Genomic DNA, 24,770 nt, shown 5'->3' on the forward strand with positions numbered 1-24,770 from the left:
GAGCTTGGCAACAAAATTGTGCTTTCCATGAGTCAGATATGGCTCCCAGGAAAGGGAGTTGGCTGTGGGCTGTCTTGAGAGATTCCACATAAAGCCTTTCTGATCAGTACGGAGACAGAGATCTACCTGGCAATGCACAAATTTAGGGAATCCTCACCACCACTCAGATGCGTTGTCTGTACCAGAAAACTTCTGGTGGCTCTTAGTGGCTATCTCTTAGGAACACTCAAAGGTGCAATATGAGAAGATAGCAACTATGTATCTAAGACCCTTGCACCAGATGCTGATAAACCAATCAAGTGATATCTACCCTTTGCCCCTTGTTAAAAAACAGCTAAAAGGTGTGTACATGTTTGTGTGTGTTTGCTGTGTTTATGTGGGTGCTTCTGCATTAGGGACAGAGTGAGGGAAGATATACCAAGGAAAAGCAGAAATGCCAATTTGTCTCCCCTTCTCTTTTCAGATATCTTATCATGAGGTAGGTCTCTTCACCGCAGCAGGAATGTTATACACTGGAAAATGCTTAGAGTTTGACGTTAAGTTGAATTGTACATGTTAGTACCTGGTAAATACCTAGTCATTTGTCAGCTGACAGTGCCAGGAAAAGCTATGAGATATGCCTGAAATTTCATGTGCAAGAAAGAATAATGAGCACAGAGAGAGACTTGAAATGAATTTTTGCAAGAAAGATATTATAGAACCTATGTATTAGATATAATGAGTTTGTTCTGCCTGCAGTTGGACATAGGAAACAGAGGAGGATGGGAAAAGGGTGTGCTAAGAGTGAGATGGTAGCAGTTCAGATAGTTAAACTGTAATTTCTGCAAGGGCACAAAATTGGTTTCAAGCAACTTCATTTAAATGATGCCTAGACTGGGGGTGCTTGGGTGGCTCAGTCCATTAAGCGTCTGAATTCAACTCAGGTCATGATCTCCTGAGTTTGAGCCCCACATCAGGCTCTCTGCTGTCAGTGAAGAGCCTACTTCGTATCCTCTGTCTCCCTCTCTCTGCCCCTCCTCTGCATGCACTTGCTGTCTCTCTCTCTCAACAAATAAATAAACTTTAGAAATGAAATAAATAAATGATGCCTACACTAAGGCCTGATAACTTAGGTGCTAATAAATTTTGATGAATATTATTAAATAATAGAAAAATACATAATGATAATAGATAATATTTATTAAACTTACAATATAGCCCATCAATTGTATAATGTGTGTGTGTGTGTGTGTGTGTGTGTGTGTGTGTGTGTATATATATATATATATCCACACAGCAGTATTATTAGCCCATATATGGATGAGGCAAATATAATAAATCCTTATCAGTTGTGATTCACACATGTAGTAAGATTTCTAGTAAGACTTAAAACATGGATTAATTTTTCGTGTTTAAACCTCTCCCTTTTTGACAAAGGCAGTAGAAATTTTCACATATTTTCTGTAACTTTAAAGAAGCCATGTTTTAAGTGTCAATTTGAGGAGCTGAAATTAGTTTCCTCAATACAATAGTCTGAAAGTTTAAACTGAAAGGTTTTTTTTTTTTCTTAATGTTTATTTATTTTTGCGAGAGAGAAAGAGAGAACATGAGCACCTCTGCTGGGAAAGGTGTAAAGAGAGAGGGGGACCAAGGAATCGAAGCAGGCTCTGCACTGACAGAAGAGAGGCTGATGTGGGTTTCAAAATCAGGGACTGCAAGATCATGACCCGAGCTGCTGAAGTCACACATTTAACCACTTAACTGAGCCAAGTCCCCTGAAAGTTTTTTCAGTTTGGTAGATCCATATCGTATTTCTTTTTTTAAGTTTCCACATTTGTTTTCTACTGATGAAAACTATGTGAAATAAACTGTGATGTTTGCAATAATGATGGCATTTATATTTTTACCACAGTTAATTTTTTTTTTTTAAATCTTCTTCTTCTTGGGGCACTAGGGTAGCTCAGTCAGTCTGGCAGCCGACTTCAGCTCAGGTCATGATCTTATGGTTCATGGATTCAAACCCCACGTCAGGCTCTGTGCTGACAGCTCAGAGCCTGGAGCCTGCTTCAGATTCTGTACCTCCCTCTCTCTGCTCCTCCCCAACTTGTACTCTGTCTCTGTCTCTCAAAAGTAACTAAACATTAAAGAAATTAGGGGCACCTGGGTGGCTCAGTAGGTAAAGCATCCGACTTCGGCTCAGGTCACGATCTCACAGTTGGTGGGTTCGAGGCCCGTGTCAGGCTCTGTGCTGACAGCTCAGAGCCTGGAGCCTGCTTCAGATTCTGTGTCTCCCTCTCTTTGCCCCTCCCCTGCTCATGTTCTGTCTCTCTTTCTCTCCCCAAAATAAATAAACATTAAAAAAAGAAAAAAAAAGAGAAAAAATTAAAAATCTCCTTTTTTAAAAAATCTTTATTTATTTTTGAAAGAGAGAGAGAGCACAAGCATGGAGAGGCAGAGAGAGACGAAGACAGAAAACCCAAGCAGGCTCCATGCTGTCAGTGCAGAGCCCAATGTTGGGCTCGAAGTCACAATCCATGAGATTGTGACCTGAGCCAAAATCATGAGTCAGACACTTAACTGTCTGAGCCACACAGGCACCCCTACCAAAGGATTTAATTTTAATTTTAAGAATTAATTAATTTTAAAAATTAGAAAGTTTTAATATTAAAATTAATTTTTAAATTAAAAAATTTTAATTTGAAAATTAAAATCTTTTAAAAAATGAAATCAATCATTTAAAAGCTGGCTGACCTTTCAACTGAACAACAACAACAAAAAGAATGAAATTAAACTGATTTGAAGAATGCCATAAATTATCATTATAATTATTTGCTGTTATTTTTATTTGTCCTTATTTTCCCCTGTGGTTTAAAATCCTCTTGTATGGGGTACTTGATTCTAGAGCCAGTAACAGGGAGTTCAAACTGTATACAGCTTCAGGCCTGTCTGCCCCACCAGTCCTATCCACTAACATTGCCACACTCAATGGCACTCTTGTGACTCCAGAGTCTAAAAGAAAATCCCTGGGAGGCCCATAATTAACAATGAGAGACATTAGCCTGGGAAAAGTCTGCTTTACTGTGTCATGATTGCCTAGAACATCTGAGAATCATTACAAGGTAATTCACAGCATTGATCAAGTGCTTACATGGTGTGCCATGGTAAGTATATGTTGAGAATGCTTGTAATTTTCAGACCATAGTTTTGATATTAAAAAAAAAAAATTATATGCTGTGATTTTGAAAGAATGGCCAACTTGGCATTCTTAGCATTTATGCATTGTTATTACAAATGTAAATAGACTCATTTCTGGAGCATGCTTTATAAGATTCAACTTTTAGATTTTAGCAGATACTCATTGAACACATACCATGTTCCTGGTTCTCTTCTAGGTGCTGGATAAAGTGCACTGAAAATCAAGCAAGCAAATGCCCTGTTGTCATGGAGAACTGATGTTTTTATGTGATGGCAAGAGCATTCCAAGGAGATGAAGATAAAAGTGGAGATGCCCTTTGAGGCTCAGACTGCAGAACTCACACATCTGTACATTCTATTGGACAAAGCAAATTCAAGGTCAGTCCAAATTCAACTATGGGGACATAGACTCTTCCTCAGAATGTGGCTTGTCTAGTACCCTGAGCATTGAGGTACTTTGAGTTTCCCAGGAGACAGAAGGAGACTGAGATTGAGATAATAAAGCCAAACTTTTTTTTTTTTTTTTTAATGCAAGAACATAGACATCGACCCTGTGAATGTCATGCTGTAATTGAGGGAGATAAATCTATTCGGAGGAACTATAGATACTCCTTCCACGCCACTACCCTCAAAATGCTATTGGAACCATAGGTTGCTGAATGTTAGAACTGAAAAGATCCATCTATACCACACGTATCATCCTGTATTTTATTGATGAGAAAATAAGTCCTAGAGAAATGAAGTGAATTTCCTAACGTCACAGTTGATAGAACCAAGATTCCTGACTCTGGACTCTATGCTTTCTGTATTACAACATAATGCTTCTCAAGTTTTAGAGAAGCCCATAAAAACTGTCGCTTTTTAAACTGCCATCATGTCACTCAGAAACTGCATGCAATCGTGCTTAAGAGTTCAGTTTCTTAAATCAGATTGCCTGGGTTTAATATTTGCTCTGCCATGGACTGTATAACCAGTCTGTGTGTTATGAAAGGCAAATAATTGAACCTCCCTAAACTTTAATCTTCTGTTGTGGAACACTGCAATGGTAATAGTTCCTGCCTTGTGGTTTTTTTAGGAAGATCAACCAATGTCACACAGCACAGTTCCTGATAAAAATTATGCCTTTTGATAAGGATACTACTTATTTTATCCATAAAATTTTAAAATTAAAGTGAAATTAACATATAGTGAAATGCTTAGGTTTTAAGTGTGAATTTCATAAATTTTATCAGTAGATAAACCTGTCTACTAACCTTCCTAATCAAGATATAGAATATTTCCTTTATCCCAGAAATCTCTCCTGTGCCTCAATTAGCACTTATTATAGTCAAACTTTGTTCTGATTTTAGTCATATAGACTTATTTTGCTGACTCTGAAGATCATATAACTGGAATGTTTATTTATTTATTTATTTATTTATTTATTTATTTATTTAGTCCTGGCTTCTTTTGCTTAACATATTTTTGAGACTCAACTATGTTACTGAATGTATATATGTATGTGTGTATATATATTTTATTTATTTATTTTTATTTTTTTGGGAGGGGAGAGAGAGAGTACAAGCAGGGGAAGGGCAAAGGGAGAAGGAGAGAGTCTTAAGCAGGCTCCATCCTTAGTGCAGAGCCTGATGCAGGGCTCAGTCTCATGACCCTGAGATCATGACCTGAGCTGAAATCAAGAGTAGGGCACTCAACCAATTGAGCCACCCAGGAGTCCCTGTGTGTATGTGTGTGTGTGTGGGTGTATGTATGTATATATGGATAGATAGATAGATAGATAGATAGATAGATAGATAGATATAGATACGTGTTTATATATATGTGCATGTGAGTAAGTGGCTTTTAAGATTATTGCTAAGAAATTTTTTTTTCCATTTTTTAAATATGGCATGGAATCTGATTATTCATTCTTCTGTTGATTATATTTAGATTGTTCCACATCTAATAAATCTTCAACACAATTCTTGTATAGGGCTTTTGGGGGGACATACATTTTTATTTTTATTTGATAAAATATCTTGATGTAGAATCACTTGGTCATATGGTAAGCAGAAGTTTACCATATGTAAGAAACTGCTAAAATTGTTGTACCATTTTACATTTTCACCAGAAAAAGAATGAGTTTTGGTTGCTCTCCACCTTCTAAAATTTTGGCATTGCCGGTTTTGTTAATATGAAAAAAATCATTGTGGTTTCAATTCATATTTGGTTAATGAGTACTGACAATGAGAAACTTCATGTCTCATTAGATACACATACAATTTTTTCATTAAATGCCTATTCAAGTATTTTGACCATTTTTATTAGGTTATTTGTATTTTCATTCATAAGATGTAGAATTTCTTTTTTTTTTTAACGTTTTCATCTTACTTTTGAGACAGATTGAGAGAGAGAGAGGTTGAGAGAGAAAGAGAGAGAGACAGAGAGAGAGAGAGAGAGAGATATTGGATGAGAGAGCAAGCAGGAGAGGGGAAAGAGATGGAAACACAGAATCTGAAACAGGCTCCAGGCTTTGGGCTAGCAGGACAGAGCTCAAGGTGGGGGGTGGGGGTGACTTGAACTCAACCCATGAGATCATGACTTCAGCTAATGTCAGCTGTTTACCAGATTGAGCCACCCAGGTGCCCCAGATTTCTTTCTTTTTTTTTTTTTCTAAATGTTTATTTATTTAATTTAAGAGAGACAGCACAAGCAGGGGAGTGGCAGACAGAAAGAAAGAGAGGATCCTGAGCTTGCTCCGTGCCATCAGCACAGAGCCCCACATGGGACTGTATCTCATGAGCAGTGAGATCATGGCCTGAGCTGAAATCAGGAGTTGGACACTTAACCAACTGAGCCACCCAGGTGCCCCAAGATGTAGGATTTCTTTATGTATACTGGATACGAGCTCTTTGTTGGATATTTTCATTGGGAATATTTTCTCCCTGTATGTGACTTGACTTTTCTTTTTCTTTCTTTCTTTTTATTTTTTTCTAGTGTAATCTTTAGATAAACAGAAAATTTGATTTTTATGAAGTTCAACTTATCAATGTCATATGTTTAATAATTTTTATACCTTCTCTAAGAAATTTTTCCTACCCCAAAGTCATGAAGATAGTCTTTCTAAAGACCATAATTTTTAGCTTTTGCAAGTGATAGAATAAAAGGCAAAGATTATTTGAAAAAAAACTTATCCATCTGGAGGCAACCTGGCTGGCACAGTCAATAGACCATGACTCTTAATCTCAAGGTCATTAGGTTTAAGCCCTATGATGGGTGTGGAGCCCTACTTAAAAAATAATAAGATAAAATTTACCCATTTTTCCAACATTATTGGTTCAAAATATTAATCCGTCCCCTTTAAAATGGCTTATCTTTGTTGAAAGTCAAATGAATATGTATATGTAGAACTCATTAATTGATTCTTTTTGCTAGCTACTGAAGCCAGAAGCTTAGATAATTAATTTTAATTTTTCTTCTTTTCTATATATATACAATTACAAATTTTCTCCATATCCTGCTTTAGCTCCACAAAACAAATTTTGATATGTTGTATTTTCATGTGTTTTGAAGCAAATGTGGTTTCCTCTTTGCTCTATGAATTATTTAGACATATATTGTTCAATTGTCACAGTTTTTGGAACTTTTCTATTATTGTTTTCCAATTGAATTCTTTTGTTGTAAGAGAATATATACTATAAGCTTTCAAAATTTTGAAATTTACTGAGGTTGTTTTAATGAATATTTCATAGTTATGCACATTGGTTAATTTACTCTATAATTATTGAGCATACTGTTGGATAATTGTGAAGTCAGAAGACTTTTAATATTGCCAACTAGGACTGTGGGATAGATCTATTTCTCCTGTCAGTCATTGCTTCATTTTATTTTTAGCTCTATTATCAGGTGTGTAAAATTTTCTAATTTTTATGTCTTCTTTATGAATCCATCTTTTTGTCATTATAATAAATAGCACTTTATATCTTCTAATACTCCTTGTATTTATATCTATTTTCAGCCAGCATTTTGCTATTTGTATTCTCCTTATCTTGTTATTTCCTCCCCATTCTGTAATTTTCTGCCTTCTTTTGCATTCATGAATTATTTTTTAGTATTTGGTTTTAATTTCTCTAATGATTTTTAGCTATATCCTTTTGTAGTATTTCCAGGGGTGCTTTAAGGGTTGCCGTATTCATCTTTAACCTATCAGTCTATTTATAGTTGCTATTATGTCACTTCATGAAATGGAAGAAACTTGGAACAGTGTAATTTACTTAACCCCATCTCTGAGATACTTTGTGCTATTATACACATATGTGTTATTAACTCCAGAATGAACTGTTATAATATTTGCATTAAAATTCTGGTCTCTTGGGGTGCCTGGATGGCTCAGTCAGTTAAGCAACCAACTCTTGGTTTCAGCTCAGGTCATGATCTCACCATTCGTGAGTATGAGCCCTGCATTGGGCTTCACAGTCAGTGCCTGGGACTTTTTCTCCCTCTCTCTTTCTCTGCCCCTCCCCAGTGTGCACAAGTACTCTCTCTGAAAATAAATAAAAATAAACAAAAAGAAAGAAAGAAAAAAGTCTCTTTTACATGAAACACAATAAGGTATGTGTTTTGTTTTTTTTTTTCTCACATATTAACCATTTTCAACGCCCTTCACTTGTGTAGATCTGGGTTTCTATATGGTATCACTTTCCCTCAGCCTGAAGAATTTACTTTATTAATGCTGTCGCAGCTCTGCTGGTGACAAATTCTCTCACCTTTCATTTATTTGAAAATGTCTTTTTTTTATGGGGGGTTCACTTTTGACAGATCCATTTACTGGATATAGAATTCTATATATACTTTTTTTTCAGCACTTTAAAGATGTCACCCACTGTTTCCTGCCCCAAACTGTTTTGATCAGTCAGCCATCATTGCAGTGTTAACCTCTAGCAATTAAAGTGTTTCACTGTTCTCTGAATATTTTCAAAATATTCATTTAATCTTTAGATTTTATATGTGTGATTATAAAGTTCCCAGGGGTACTTTTCATTATGTTTACTCTGCTTGGAGTCCACTGAGCTTCTTGGATCTATAATAAATTTTTTATTACCAATTTTGGGAAATCTTTTGGCTATTACTACTTTAAATATGTTTCTGCTTTACTTTCTTCTCCTTCTACGATAGCTTATTAGGAGGCTTGAGACTGTCACACAGATTTTAGTAGCTCTTTTAAATTTTTTTCAATATTTTTTTCTGTGATTTTTATGTCAGATAATTTTTATTGATCTATTTTTAATTCTACTGATTATTGCTTCCATTCTGCAATTGTCAATCTGTTATTAAAACCCATACCTTTCAGGTATTATACATTTTGGTCTAGAATTTTCTATTTTTTAAAGTAGTTTCTATTTCTTTGCTGAGAGTCCCTCCTGTACACTCACTGACCACATAACTATCATGATAAAATTAGTTGACTGAATATCCCTTATTTGCAAATTACATCTCAGGTTTTGTTTATATTGAATGCTATTTTTAAAAAATATGTGTCCTATTATCCTGTATGTATAAGACTTAGAATGTCTTTATTTTTTTATCATGAATCAAACAATTTTACTATGTATCAATACAATTTCTATGTTATCAACATTCTGATTTTTAATAGTCCTCTGAAGAATGTTGATTTTTGTTTTATTAGGAGTTAAATTATTGACAAATGGCCTTCATCTTGGGCAGGATTAGTTCTATATTGTTTTCAGGTTAGTTTCAGTTTTGTCCTTAGGCTTAGAACAAATCCTGTTCCTACAGCAGAGAAGGGTCATGGTCCTTCTAGGGTTTTTAAGAAAAGTGTGATGTATTTATTATGATCCTCTAACTTGGTGGATTGAAATTCCAAACTCAGTCTCTCCTGCACTGAGTGGCAGCTGAAATACTGGCTTAGCTTTTTAAGTCTTTCTGTTTTTAACTTTTTTCCAGGATTTTTGGTGTCTTTCACCCCAAAACAAACATGTAAGGGAAGTTTGCTTACAGATTTTGACTCTTACTTCTCTGTTATTTTTTTTTCTGTGATTTCCCCCTCAGCTTGAGCAGCTCATGCATCCCCATGTCCTTCTTTGGAAACTCAAACTAATAAGATTGCTGCCTTCTGATTCTAGCCATCCTTTCTGGGGTTGAGGGTTTTCCTGGAATGTGGGACCTCCCATGCTCAAATCAGGCAAATTGGTGGCTAATAGGGACAAGTTGGTCATCCTTTAACCGCCCTCTGTGGACAAGCCACATAATTGTACATCTCATCCAATTCAGTTTCATCTTTCTGTGGTCAGATGTTCAACACTTTCTCCTTGCTTTGGTAACTTTCTAGTACTTTACACAGTTTGTTTAATATTTTGTCCACTACTTACAATTTTTAGCATGCAGGATGGCTAGCCAATTTCTACATTACCAGGACTAGAACTGCAGTAATATACTTTGATTTCCCAAGTGTTAAGAGATTTGCTATCAACAACCAAACTGGTCCAACTTTTGACCTCATAATTCACTTTTGATAATAATAATAATAATAATAATAATAATAATAATAATAACAATGTCAAGTTATTAGTAAAAATAAAACTTTATTCAGAAAAAGTTAAACTGCAAAAAGAATCTCAAACATATTGACAATGGCTTGCTTAGATGACAGAATCAGGTAGTAGTTTTTTTTCTGTTTTATAACAATTTTAAAATTTTAATATAAATGCATATTTGCATAGGTATACATATATTATTTACAATGAAAGTATAAGCATCATAATTACCAAATAATGGTTATTTAAATATGTGTTATAAACATATTTTCTTAAAAATGGGCAAGAATAAATGTAACTAAAAGGTAATTAAAAAATAAATTAGTGGATAAGGTGTCTTCCAAATACCAGTGAATATAATATGTATTGCAAATCTTAGAAAATATATTAAAATAATTTTCTTCAGAGTACTCACCAGACAGGAAAGGTCCTGAGAGGCAAACTGAAGCCTAGCCAGGAATAGGACAGGTAAAATTGTATACAAATGCTATAAAAAATTTTAAAAAAGTAAAATTTCACAGATTCTTTTAATATGCTGAAAGGTGTTCCGTTATTAAAATAGATTAGAATTTACAGAGACTGTTATGATACTGATAAGGGATCAATATATGAATTACTACTTTGGGAATATGATAGCATTCATTCTCTCAGGTTAATATGCTTGTCACTAAACTCAGGAGAAAAAAACCTTAAGATGCAAAATTGGAAATATAGAAGACAGAATTGTCACATCAATTTTTCATGTGCTATAAACAATATTTGCAAGCTAATGGCCTACATATGTTTGGTGTGGCTTCCTTTGTGTTTTAAAAATGGGAACATTTCTCATAATTTTATTTCCATTTCCTCTGGCAACTCTAACTAGAACAGAGCAGTGGCAACTCCATTCAGAAGGGGTGTGAACACTTCAATGTGTATCATTTCCAACCCTTAAGTTATTCAGAAACACAGCCCTTTTCTTTCATTTATCTTATTGGCTTGGTTTTGGTAGGCATCTAGCCTTAGCCTACAAAGATACAGTAGGATATCTTCATTAAAAACAGAGATACAGCTGGGGCGCCTGGGTGGCTCAGTAAGTTAAGTGTCCCACTTTGGCTCAGGTCATGATCTCATAGTTCCTGGGCTCGAACCTGGTTCCCACTTTAGTCTCTGTGTTGACAGCTTAGAGCCTGGAGCCTGCTTGGGATTCTGTGTCTCCCTGTCTCTCTATACCTCCCTTGCTCATGCTCTCTCTCTCTCTCTCTCTCTCTCAAAAACAAATAAACATCAAAAATTAAAACAAAACAAAGATACAACTATTAACAACCTAGCATCTTTTTGTAAATAAATGTAAACATAAAGAGGGCCAAAGTTCTTCACAGTATAGCAAGGAACAAGAAAATTACAAAGACAGAGATTTATAATTTTTCTCCCTCTATTTTAATAACAATAGAAAGAAGTCACTTGCCTGCTTCCTGTGACTATTGTTTTGACTGGATTCTGTTTAAATGTCATAAAATGAGGCAGATTTTTAAGGCCTTTAGGATTCCAGGTGTGTCTGTTAGACCCTTTTTGCTTCATTGTCAGAATGAATTTCCTCAACTTCTATCAATTCTCTCTGCTTTCCTTGGGCAGAGTTTAGGGTTGTGGTTGGAATATTCTATTCCTCTGCCTCCTGGACTCCTTACTCAAGTTCCCCACCTGGAAGACTTTCTGTAGAAAAGCCACTGGTTTTGAAATGACTCCCTGCTATATGGCAACAAGGCATCTTATTAGTCCTCTTCACCTGTATCTGTTCATAAACATCTTTGCTGTGGTCTGGACTCTACTGGAAACTTGAAACAATTTTCACTTTCTTCTTATGATGAGTAATGGGGTTTCCTCTGTGGCAGATGAACTAGGATGGCACAGAGGGATATCTCCCATGTATCAGTATCCATGGTAACATTCTAAGCAAGAAGGAAGCATGCTAACACGACTCATCCACCCCAGAAATTTTCAGGATTGTCACCAAGCAGAACAACAACAACAAAAAAGGCAATTCCCACACAGTGAATAGAAATCTCCTTATATTATTAAATGTCCTCTTGACCTTTCCCCTTTGACCAACTGTCTTCAAAAAGCAGCCACTATTTTGTGGTCTATATTCTTTACTTAAACAACTATCTCAGTGTAATTATTTTCATCCTTCAAGTGTTTGTGTCTTTACATTTTCACTGGGGAAGGGGAACAAAAAAGGGAGGAGTGAATCCTGGGGAGCATAGAATTTTTTCTTGTCTTTTAATTCTATCAATGTTTTCTCCCTTCATTCAAATGGAAAATTCACCAAATCTGTTTCCCTACAGGGAGATTTAGAGAGAAACGGTCATTCCTCCCCCATCCCCCACTTCTGCCCCTCCTCCTCCTACAGTGTAACCGTGACTTCTAAGACTTGACGATTTTAATAAGGATTCTTGGCAGATCTGATGAGACAAACCTTCTGTCACTGGTGATATAGTTTAGGGGCTTGCTAAAGCATCTCTCGTTCCCATGAAAGTCAGTCTTTGCATGCTTGTGTGTGCAGTAAGGAGTTTAAAAGCGCTGGGAAGACACCACGCATGTGTTAATTCGTGCTGCAGCAGCGTGCATCACTTCCACTTTGACCTCATAGTTAATCTGCGTGATAGTTAATTGCGCAGAGACTCTTTGATTTTTTTTTAAATTTCTTTTAAACACACACACACACACACACACACACACACACACACACACACACACAGCCTTAGCCCTGCCTGCCCTCACTAAAAGAAAAAAATCAAAACAGCAAACAAATAATCCTAAAACGATGGACCGGGGGAGTATGTGTAAGTGTCAGGGGCAGGAGTATGTGTAGAGTGTGCGCGCATCTCTCTCCCTTATTTGTCTCGGTGTGCGTCTCTCCCTGTACCCTCCCCCTGCCTCAAATACATTATTCCCCTAGTCTTGGAAGCCGCTCCCAGAGCTGACGCTTTGATGGTATCTGCAAGCGTTTGTGTTGATCTTATTTCTGCCCCCTGAATATTAATTCCCAGAGCTGATGGCAACACAGCATCTCAGTGAAGGGACCTACTAGAGGCAGGTGGGGGGAGCCACCATCAGATCATAAGCATAATAATAATACAAAGGGGAGGGATCCTTTTGCACCCAAGAGGCTAGAGGCAGAGGAGGAAAAAAAGCGATGAGTCCGACAAATATATGGAGCACAGGAAGCTCAGACTACTCGACTCCTGTATTTTCACAGAAAATGACGGTGTGGATTCTGCTCCTGCTATCGCTCTACCCCGGGTAAGATGTGCTGTTTTCAGCGTTGTTTTGTTCCGGAGACATGGGGGAGGGGGAGGGATGTGGAAATCGGGAGACCACCCAGATTTTAAACACTGTTCTGGGATATAGGGTTATAAATGAGGGGAATGTGAAAATAGGGGGGCAGAAAAGAGAGGGAGAAAAGAGGAAGGTCACTTTCATTTATTTCTTAATTTTTTTGATTTTATTTGTTTTGTTTTAGAGTAGAAAAGCTAACGTCATGAAGACTTTGTATTTGGGGAGTAGCATTTTGATAATACTGCAATCTGATATGGAGGTGGGCTGAACTGATACATGCCGGCAATTGAGGCCATGTTGGAGGCATTTTGGGTGGGGGGTCTAGAGCAGAAAACTGCAAATGGGATCCTGGATCACACCCAGGAGATGTATGTATGTGGCAGGGAGGGGTTCTGTTCCTGTACACCAAAGTATTGCTTGCTCCTGCACCTGGACATTCTTAAGATCAGTCAGCCAGATTTTCTCTTCAGTCCCATTGACCTAGCAGCAGATTCCCTGATGGGCAGACATGGTTCAGCACCAGGGACAGCAGTCCCAGTTAGGGCCAAAAGGAAAAGAAGCTTATCTAATCCCATAGGACATCTCTAATTCTATACAGGACATCCCTATAGTGCAGACAGAAGGCCAAGGGAGCCAGAGAGCACTAAAAAGCTCTGGGGGTGGTGGTGGTGGGACTATTCTGATTTCTCTACACCCTCCAGGAGGTGGGAGGAGGACTGGGGCATGGGGTGGATAATGTAGTTGATGAATTTATAGAGGATATATGGCTAGAAAAGAGGTGGTCTTGCTGCAGTGTTGAAAAATAAGCTGAACGAAGTAAATGTTAAGCCAAAATTGTGAAGTTATGCATTGATACCTTAAAGCCTTGCTGCACTAAATGGAAAATGGGTAAGGGGAAGATGAATTCCTAAAAACGCTGAGCAATTATATGCTCTGAAGTGCTTTGCACCCAAATTTTCCTGAACTTCATTGCACCAAAAGTATCAGGAGAATATTCTTCCACCTATAGATCATCATTTATCTACACACCTGAATAGCCCCTGGACCTCACGTACACATACCCTCAGGATTTCTAGCCAGGGCCAAAGTCAAGTTAGAAGTCCACTACTTACATTTCTTACTTTCCTCTATACTGTCATTTTGAAGTAAAGCTCTGGAAGAATTACTCTTATCTTCCTCCACCTAGCACCCCACAAAAAGAAGAGAAGAAAACTGGCTATAGAAGAAATCAAGTCATTGCCCTAAGGTTTTTGTGGGAGTTGATACTCTTGTGTAGTAGTTGTGGCAAAAGAAGACAAAAGGCATGAGAGTTAAACTTTTATTTTATTTTATCAAAATTTTCTTGTTAACTTCTCTGGTCCTCCATTCTCTAGGGTAGGTATTGGCAGATAAAGATTTCTGATAAAGAAGAGACACAGGGAAAACAAGGAGTGAAAGCCTTTTTTTTTTTGGAGTTTTTAAGCAGAGACAGGTTCTGCTTAATTCTTTCAGCACTTTTCATACCTTTGTTCTTTACTATAAAAATAGAATGTGTTTTCATTAAGAGTATAAGATTAGGTAGCTTTCTCAGAAGTGTATACTACCTTTCACTGGAAATTGTTCTATGCAATACATTTGAGTGGAATCCTGGAAAATCATTTTTTCTATTTAAAAATTATGCATATATATTTCTGTTCAGTGTTTTGTGTAGCTCTTAATTTGTCTCAGGAATTAAAGAGTTGATAGTTGCTTATGGATAGAATATCATTCTCATATTGTTACCATTTATGAAACCTGTGGATTGAAATCTAGACAGGACATAGGGAAATATGTCTTTCCTTCCTCTTCATGTCTATCTTAGTAAACAATTTTATAACTAAATCAATGAAGATATTCTTATTTATCTCCAATAGCCTTATTTTAATGAAAAATATATAATTTTATTATTTTTCATAATAGTATCATATTTAACATGCCTTTTTGTTGCCACAGCTCTGACTTTTCCAATATTATATAAAAAGTAAAACTTTAGTGATACATTTTAATTTTCAATTCTTTGCTTAGTAGATGAGCTTTTTAGATAGCTCTAAATAATGTAAATAATGTGTAATGTAAACTCTCCAATAGGAGGATTTGCATATTTTCTCAGTAATGAGAGGGAATGGAGTCATTGCAGTTTAGTGCAGAGAATGTGATCAGAGTTTTAGTTTGCTGCAATCTCATAAAAAAAAAAAAAAAGCCATTTGAGTGGCTGAATAGGGCCGGATGGAAATAGAAGCTTTGATGTCTAAAGCTGATTCTAAAGGAGGACAAAAAAGCATCTGGGAAAATGTAGGATCTTAGGAGCCAATTTAAAAGACGTTTGGGGGGTAAATAGTGGCAGTAGAACCACCTAGAAAGTTGAAGGGAACTTTAAGAAACAAATATTTAATTGACTTTTTCATTTATATACATGCAAAGAATAAGTTTTTACCCCTTATTAAATTGACTAAATTTATTACGTTGTGTTTATACCAAAGGAAAACAAAGAGGATATAAAGCATTGGGATGAGGATGTTAGCACTTAATATCTCTTCTTGTGTGGGAAATATTAGTTTCTGAAACTCAGAGTTATGTAAACTGTCCTGTATCTTGTTTATAGTGCTGTCATAAGAATCACCTAAAAAACTTACCAAAATGGAGATTCCTGAACCCTACACTGAAAGATTCTCAATCTTTATTTCTGGGATGGATCTCAGGAATATTCACTTTCAATAAGTACCCTAGACCCACATTGAAAAAAAGTGGTATTTACTTTGCTGATTTCTAGAAGTTTATTTATCACCATATTTAATATTTACAAGTGCTTTGATTAATGCTATTTTATTACTCAACGGAGCATAATGAGTCAGTTCATATACAGAATTTTTCATTTGTAACATTGGGCATATTATATAAACCACAAAGGATAAGGAATATCTAGAAATAATTTTAGTAAACCCAACTCATGTGTGAGTAAACATTGGCTGAAAAAATAAAATATGCATACATGTGTGAATGTGTGTGTAATTATGTTCACAAACTACATACACTCCATGTACAACTTTTCATACATACAGGTTTTAAAACAAATTTTACAATTTTATAAACTCTTTCAATGTAACTACATTTCACCTCAGAGTAAAGATACCCTAACAAGAAAAAAGAAATAGAAATTTTAATGTAATAGAAACTTTTTAGAATAAATAGGAATAAGTGTTAAAAGCAAATATATTTTTATATCTATCAGAATAAAATAAGATTTTTATAACATAATTTTTTTCAAGGATAGATTGAATAGACATGAATTTGATTAACTTTTTGATATTAAATGTAACCCTTACCTTGAAGTTTGAGCACTGAATTTTATTTCATTTATTAATTTATTTTTTTATTTTTTTGAGTTTATTTTGAAAGAGATAGAACATGAACAGAGGAGGGACAGACAGAGAGAGAGAGAGAAAGAAGGAGGGAGAGAATCCCAAGCAGGCTCTACGCTGTCAGCACAGAGCCTGACTTGGGGCTTGAACCTATACAGACCTTGAGATCATGAGTTGAAACCAAGAGTTGGATGATTAACTGACTGAGCCACTCAGGTGCCCCACACTGAATTATAAAAGAAGAAAACTGAGTTCAAGACTTGTAAATATTTTCTGTTCTTAGCTGTTCCCTGAACAGAAATGCTTCAGGTGACTCTTACGGTGAGCTGCTGAAGATTTTGACCCATAACCAATTTTTTCATAGTTTTAACTTTAACAGGCTATGATCCTGCTTGTAGAGAGGATCTTGTGATTCTTCACTATAACCCTGTTTGTTAACAGAATTCATCTCTAGCTACAACCTTATTCTTTCCTATATTTCTAAATCCTCCACTTGGTTTTATTTAGAAGAAAAATAATTTCCTCAGCATAGTTAATTGCTTAGTTGTAGGTGTAAAATTTCAAACAGTCTACCCTGGGGCAAACATGTACCTGGAAAAAAAAGAAAAAAGAAAAATATGATCACCCAGTATTTCTCAAAATCCAGCTGCCCATCACCATCTACACAAAATATTTGACTTATAGGCAGGAATTTAAGAATTGGCTTTTAATTTAAATAGTTACATAAATGTCTGTCTGATATCTTAGACTTAATTTAGAATAATCTCCTCAAAATATTTGAACTACAGAATACTTAATGATACAGGTCTCTGTTCTATACACTTGAAATTTGCTTCCATGTCAAAAAATTTTCAAGTTGGGAGTGCCTGGGTGGCTCAGTTGGTTAAACATCCGACTTTTGATTTCAGCTCAGGTCATGATCTCACAGTTCATGAGTTCAAGCCCCACATTGGTCTCAGTGCTAGTAGCATGGAGCCTGTTTGGAATTCTCTCTTTCTCTCTGTCTCTCGCTCTCAGTCTCCCTGCTCCTCCCCACTTACACTGTCTCTGTCTCTCTGAAAATATATAGACTTAAAATTTTTTAATGTTTTTACTTATTTTTGAAGGAGAGAGAGAGACAGAGCATGAGTGGGGGAGGAGCAGAGAGAGAGGGAAACATAGAATTTTAAGCAGGCTCCAGGCTCTAAGCTGTCAGCACAGAGCCCGACTTGGGGCTTGAACTCACGAACTGTGAGATCATGACCTGAGCTGAAGTCGGACGCCCAACTGACTGAGCCACCCAGGTGCCCCTGAAAATAAACAAACTTAAAAAAAAAAGAATTTTTCAAATTGAAGGGAAATAATGCTAACTTTGGAGACTTTATCTTTGTTGTAAATATGTTAGTAGGGCTCTGGCTCCTTGTCACTGCCACAGTTTCCTAGCCATTCCAAAACGGGCTTTTCATTGTTGAAATACAAGTAGACTTTGCTGGAATGACACATACTTGTTTTTTTAAATGTTTTTTTTTTAACATTTGTTTATTTTTGAGAGACAGAGAGAGACAGAGCACAAGTGGGGAGGGGCAGAGAGAGAGGGAGACACAGAATCTGAAGCAGGCTCCAGGCTCTGAGCTGTCAGCGCAGAGCCGGATGTGGGGCTCGAACTCATGAACAGCGAGATCATGACCTGAGCCGGAGTCAGACACTCAACCAACTGAGCCACCCAGGTGCCCCTGGAATGACACATACTTGTAATTGAAGGGGAACAAGTACATATTGGTCTTACTACGTAGACTTTGGTTCTACAACCAAACTTGTGTTCATGGCAGGGTTTCAATGATTACAAAGGATCTTTGCTTAAAAGTATTCTTGTTTTCCCCACTATTATTTTATTTGCTATTCATATGGTTTTCCTTATTAATGGGTGGAGAGTGTAATGCCAGTGCTACTTATTTAGCATTTACATGGCATTTTATCTATAGAGTTATACAATGATTTTTTAATGATATAGAATTATTACCATATTTTGCAATCTTATCACAATACTATAAGGATTAATATGATTTGGAGTTAAATTTTATTTTTACTCCAAGCCACTAATGTGTAACTTAAAGAAGGGTTTTTTATTTTCTTTTAAAGGATATTTATTCTCCAGAATATGGGAGAAATGAATAGCAAACAACCCTCCCAGTAAAGTCAACTAGAGAGGCCTTTCATATCTCAAAACAATCCAAGTATTTTCTTACCATTAGAAAGCAAAAGGGTGGCTATACTTGTGTAGTTTGGATTATTGCCCTAAGAATGTGATTAGAGGAGTTTTAATCCTGCTGTACAACTAATATTCAAGAAGACTCAGACTAGTCCCTTAACTTCTCCATATCTCATTTCCTACAGCTTTCACAAAGAAAATATTATTTTCCTTATCAAACTCATGAGACCAGAGAAAAGAATGTGCATGCAAAAATTCTCAGAAAAAAAATAAAGCCCCAGTTTCTAGGTGTAAGTTCATACTCCTCTGGAAATTGAAGCTTAAGCACTTTGATATTAAGCTATCATATGCCAAAGTTAATTAAGCAGTTGCTTGTATGATTGAGGTGATTAAAATGTCAACCTTAAATATTAACATATTGAACATAGATACCCAGATATTGAAGTAGTAATATTATTTCTGCTTGAATATTTAGTTTAGTTGTTTCGATTTCGTCTTTCATTATTTTTTTCCTAAGGATTTTTGTAGATCTTTAATTTCATGTCTTCTCTTAGGAGATGATACTTAAAATTTGCCTGAACCTCCCAATAACAGATTTATTGAACTTGCTATGTACAGCCTAGAAATTGTGTTTCTCTTCAAACCTCATCTGTTGAATCTCTTTTCCTCACACCTGGACAATATCTAAGACAAATCCTATAAGTTTTCTCTTTATTTTAGAGTTTAGAATAATCTTGTTTTTAGGTATTAAACTCTCATCTAAATTGATCTTTCAACCTCCCAGTGAGTTTTGTTTTGTTTTTTCTTCTATTCTTTTGATCAGGCTTGACCTAGGATTTGGCTTGTTATGCTTGTTTTTGACTATTTTTTGTTATGCTGTTTTTGTTATGCTTGTTATGCTGTTATGTTTGTTATGCTCTTGTTATGCTGTTTTTGACTATTTTTTGAGATTGGAGTGGAAAGATAGAAGATAATTAAAGGAGGAGAAAGATCTTAATTAGTATTATCTGGGTGACAGATACCTAAATGTTCAATTATTCTTTCATGGGGAGATTGGATGGGTTCTATGAAGATACCCTCTTTCTCCTCCCCACTTTTGGGGACCTATAACATCACATTATTCCCTGACATGAGTTATACTATATGATGGCTGATGTTGGATGACACCCCTTCAGCTCCACTCCAAAATATACCCACCCTGATTCCCTGCTAGCATCATCTCACCAGATAGACAGTTTTTAAAGACAATTCCAAGATGATTTTGTTTTGTTTTGGCATTCATTTGTTTTGGCATTCATGGGAAGGGCAGAGAGGAGAGGGAGGGAGAGAGAGAGGGAAGAAGGAAGGAGGGAAGGAGTGAGGGAGGAAGAAAATATGAACTGATAGACTTAGCAAACTCCCTGTCAGATTCTGGAAGTGAAGATCTTTCTAACTCTATTCACTATTGGGTCATTCAAACAAGCCTATTACCTTTAGACTTCTTCAGGAAAGAATCAGGCTAGTCATTTAGACTCTTCAGATTATAGAGAATAAAGGCCAAATTTACCTAAGAGTTCTCTATCCACTCTGTTTCAGAGAGCATTAAAGCAGGTATGCAATTTTCTGTTTGGGGTAGGGATAGCAATTGCCCTCCTTAGTTTTCTCTCACAGTGGACATCTATGAGTGGATTTTGTGACTTCTTTTTTAATTGTCTTGAGATAGAAGTGGAACAAGTACCTCCATGGGAAGAGGGGATATGAAATTGCACAGCTCTTTCTACTCATAGGCCAATAACCTTCTTCTGTAAGAACACCTCTGTCATTGATTCCTTACACATCTGTTATGTGGCTCCAAACTGGGAAAAGGAAAAGGAATCCATGACCTGTTTTAGCCTTCTCTAGCAAGGTCTGCCTCTTTTTGGTGCCTAACAGATTTGTATTAAATGAGATCCTAACACTTCTTGCCATTTTTTCTCTGTTCTCGACATTGGTCGTGACAACAGGGAAAGTATATTTAATATTCTGTTCCCAGGGCGCCTGGGTGGTTCAGTCATTAAGTGTCTGGTCTGACTTGAGATCAGGTCACTATCTCACAGTTCATGGGTTTGAGCCCTGAGTCAGACTCTGTGCTGACAGCTCAGAGCCTGGAGTCTGCTTCAGATTCTGTGTCTCCCTCTCTTTCTGCCCCTCCCCCGCCTATTCTCTCTCTCTCTCTCTCTCTCAAAAATAAACATTAAAAATTTTTTTAACTAAAAACTTGTGTTACCTTTGCAATATTTCTTCCAAGTATCCACTGGCTAGTTCACCTACTTCAAGTCTTTTCTCAAATATTACTTTCCCAATGAGGCCTACACTGATTATTCAATGTAATGTTGCAAACAACCCTCAACCTTGTACTCAAAATTCCACTTATCCTCATCTATGTTTGATCCTTCCTTATACTTCAAGCCTTAAGTAATTAAGCAGATAATTTTATTATATGTTGCTTACAGGTTTATTATTTTTTACTTTTCATTTTCTGCCTCCCTTAGCTAGAAGCCAGTATTAATGAAAGCAAGGTTGCTGATTTGTCTACTGATATAACCCAGGCTTTTAGAGAAAGGCTTTGCCTCTAATAGATCTTTAATAATTCTTTTTCAATTAAATAATTAAAAATTCATTTTCTTTTCCCTGAAATTTGTCTTTTTTTATAAAAGGAAGAAAGAAAAGCCTTTTTATTTTCCTAACAGTATCTCACTCTAAATTCAGCATATGCAGCTGCCAGTAAAAACAAAAAAGCAAATAGGTCCTGTAGTGTAATGTAGTCCTTAAAGAACATAAGCTATGGAGCCACACTTAACCAGAATTCCAATTACTATCCCTACCATCACTTGATGGCTCTCAGCCACCTTCATGTAGTCTTAGTGTCTTCAAATAAAAAAAGGAAGATAATAATTTTACATAAGATTATTTTGTGTAGTAATTGATATGATATGTGTAAAGGGCTTCACACATGTTAATCATCCCTTGTATGTTGTCATTTTTGTTATTGTTTTTGTTACTTCTATAGGGTCTATTTCCTGGGGATATTCCTAGAAGCAGAAGTGTCTTCTCCACCTCTGTTAAACTCCAAATTTTAGGAGAGTGCAGAAGAGAGTTTCTTAATAAAAATTCTCTAGTTCTTTAGTCTCCTACCTTAACTTGTATAGGAAAAGAAAATAGGGGAGAGGTCCCCGAGTTTGTAGAATGCCTATGCTAATCATTGATTTTAGATCATTATTATAAACTTAATATTTCTAACAGATGTCAATTAGATGCCAATATAATAAGAAAATATATGCTAACATACGAAACTTCTTGAAGATAGCTTCCTTAATGATATGCAAAGGAGCATCTTTTTCCAGAGATAGTGTGACACCACTGTCTTTTAGTTTCTGAGCAAAATTACTCAACCCATTTTTCAGAGCAAACTCACGTTGTTGTCCAGCAAACCCTGGAGAGTAAGGAGGAAGGAGACAATCCAAGCTGATATTTTGCTATTAAGTGTCATGACTAACTCATGTTTTTCTTTGTGCCTAATAGGTATGATCATAGAATTAAACTCAACATTATCTGTTGTGTAGGGTACTATATCTGTCACCCAAAGTATCGTTCTGATTCCAGTTTTGCTATCTTAGTAATTTACCACCCAGCAAAGAGACTTTCCTTGTATCAAATATATTATTTAAATAAAGACAATTGGGATGTAGTAAAATATTCAGAATTTAGGTGTATAGTTAGATGAATTTTTTCAAATGTATCCACTAGTATAACCATCCCTCCTACACACACACACACACACACACACACACACACACACACAGGTTTTTAATATATATTACTTTCCATCACACCTGTAGATTTTCTTGTGCTCCTTTCCAACTAGCTACCTGTCTACTCTCCCTTTCCTCCCTTCTTCTGGTAGTCTCTCTTGTGGCTTTTCTCACCATAGACTTTTTTTTTCCTGTTCTAGAACTTGATAGTGATGAAATCAACAGGTTGTACCTAGCTGCTTTTGCTAAACATAACGTTTTTGAGACATAATAATGTTGCAGATATTATGAGTTCCTTTTTATTGTTAAGAATCCATGGTATGAATTACAGCATGTTTACTGAGTCTTTTCTTGATGTATCCAATTTGAAGCAGTTTGGGCAAAGCTGGCAAGGACATTACTGTACAAGTGTTTCTTTGGACCTGTTTCCATTTCTCTTGGGGGGATTGATGGGACACAGAATTGATTTATTTGTATATTATAAGAAATTATTGGAACAATTTTCTAATGTGTGACAGTTCAAGTTGCTGCAAGCCCTTACAACTTTAGGTATTGTCTGCCTTTGTTTTAGTTACCTATTTCTATATAAGCAGGTATCCAAAGCATATCTTACAAGGTTTCTGAGGATCAGAAATCCAGGGGTGACTTAGTTGGATGATTCTGGTTCACGATCTCTCATGAGGTTGCAATAAAGTTCTTGAACAGGGTTCCAGATATCTGCAGGTTCTGGACAATCCATTCCCAAGTTCACTCCTATATTGATAGGAAGCTCCATTTCCTTGACTGGTGGCCTTTCCATGGTGATGGAGAAGTGGAGTGAAAAGAAAGAAGAGAGAAAGAGAGAATGCACGCTCATGCGTGCAAGAGAGAACTCAAGATAGAAGCCATAGAATTTTGTAATAAAATCTTATAATTATGTACCAATACTATTGCCATGTGGTGTTAGTAACAGAGAACAATCCTGATACACAGTGGGAAAGGTTTAGGTAAAAGTGTGAATGTGTGAATACCAGGAAGATAAGGATCACTGGGGACATGTCAGAAGCTGGTAACTAAAGCCTTTGGGGTTTTAACCATTATAGTGGGAGTAAAGTTGTACCTATTCAGGTTTTTTTGTTTGTTTTGATATATTTTATTATTGATTTGTAGGAGTACCTTATGAATTATAAATAAAAGTCCTTTGTCAGATATAAGTAGTGAAAATATTTTTCCAGTCTATGGGATTATTATTTATTGATTAGATGAACAAAATGTTCAATTTTAAAGTATAATTCATCATTGTTTCTATTCTGGTTAGTGGTTTTCTATCCTATCTAAGATATTTGCCTCCCCCAAGTTTGCAAAAATATTTTCATATTTTTTTCTAGAGGCTTTGTAATTATAGATTTCTCTTTGATCCATCTCAATTTTTTATTATTTTCATTTAATATGTTAGAGGATGAGATTCATTTCCCCTATACATTTATCCAATGGTCTTAGCCCTATTTTCTGGGAGGATTTTCCTTTTCCTATTGACATTCCTTTGAACTTTGTCAAAATGTTATTAACATGTATGTTGAGTTCTGTTTCTGAAATCTGTTTTCTATTCCATTGGTCTACTTGACTATTCTTAAGTCAGTACCATATAACTTTGATCATTGTAGCCTTGTAATAAATCTTGAAATAAGGCACTGAATATGAAATAGATCCTTATGTATTTTTCTTTTGCAAGATCTGATTTGTCTATTTTCCATCTTTTATATCCTCACATATTTTTAGTAAATTTGTCAACTTATACAAAAACAAACAAAACAAAAATGTCCTGCTGTGTCTCTTTTGAAGTGGTACTGAATGTATAGATCAAGTTAAAAATTATTGACATTTTGACAATGTTAAGTCCTATAATCCATGGGCATGGTTTATCTTTCTTTATGTTTAGGTTTTCTTAAGTTCTTCTCACTAATTATATATTTCAGTGTAGACACTGCACATTCTCCTTAAGTTTATTAAGTATTTTGTCTCATTTTAAGTTATGTTTTTAAATTATTTTCTGTTTATTATTATTATATAGAAAAGCAATATATTTTGTATATTACTTTTATATCCTCTAGTATTTGTTCTAAAAGTTATTCCAGTAGTTCTTATAGGTCCCTTATGATTTTTTATATGCAATATTGTTATCTGCAAATAAAAATAGTTTTACTTCAGAATAACTTATTTTTTAAAAATTTTTTACATTTTATTTATTTTTGAGAGAGAGACAGAGCACAAGGGGGTGGGGAGTGTCAGAGAGAGAGAGAGGGAAAGAGAGAGAGAGAGAGAGAGAGAATCCGAATCAGGCTCCAGGCCCTGAGATGTCAGCGCAGAGCCTGACGTGGGGCTCAAACTCACAAACCATGAATGAGATCATGACCTGAGCCGAAGTCAGAGG

At 35.9% G+C, this 24,770-nt stretch overlaps 1 protein-coding gene across 2 annotated transcripts in view; it reads left to right on the forward strand.

The window, feature by feature from the left end:
- The first annotated feature begins 12,397 nt into the window (after positions 1-12,397).
- Positions 12,398-24,770, forward strand: part of GABRG2 (gamma-aminobutyric acid type A receptor subunit gamma2) — a 112,103-nt gene continuing 99,730 nt past the window's right edge. The window contains exon 1 of one of the 2 annotated variants that reach the window (XM_053907066.1): positions 12,398-12,989. In XM_053907066.1, the coding sequence (XP_053763041.1) occupies positions 12,883-12,989 (107 nt within the window). In that variant the 5' untranslated portion in view covers positions 12,398-12,882. The remainder of the gene's footprint in view (positions 12,990-24,770) is intronic. The other variant, XM_053907067.1, reaches the window with a different exon arrangement.

This window comes from Panthera pardus, unplaced genomic scaffold, assembly GCF_024362965.1.
Source record: "Panthera pardus isolate Hobbes unplaced genomic scaffold, ASM2436296v1 HiC_scaffold_2, whole genome shotgun sequence".
NCBI lineage: Eukaryota > Metazoa > Chordata > Mammalia > Carnivora > Felidae > Panthera > Panthera pardus.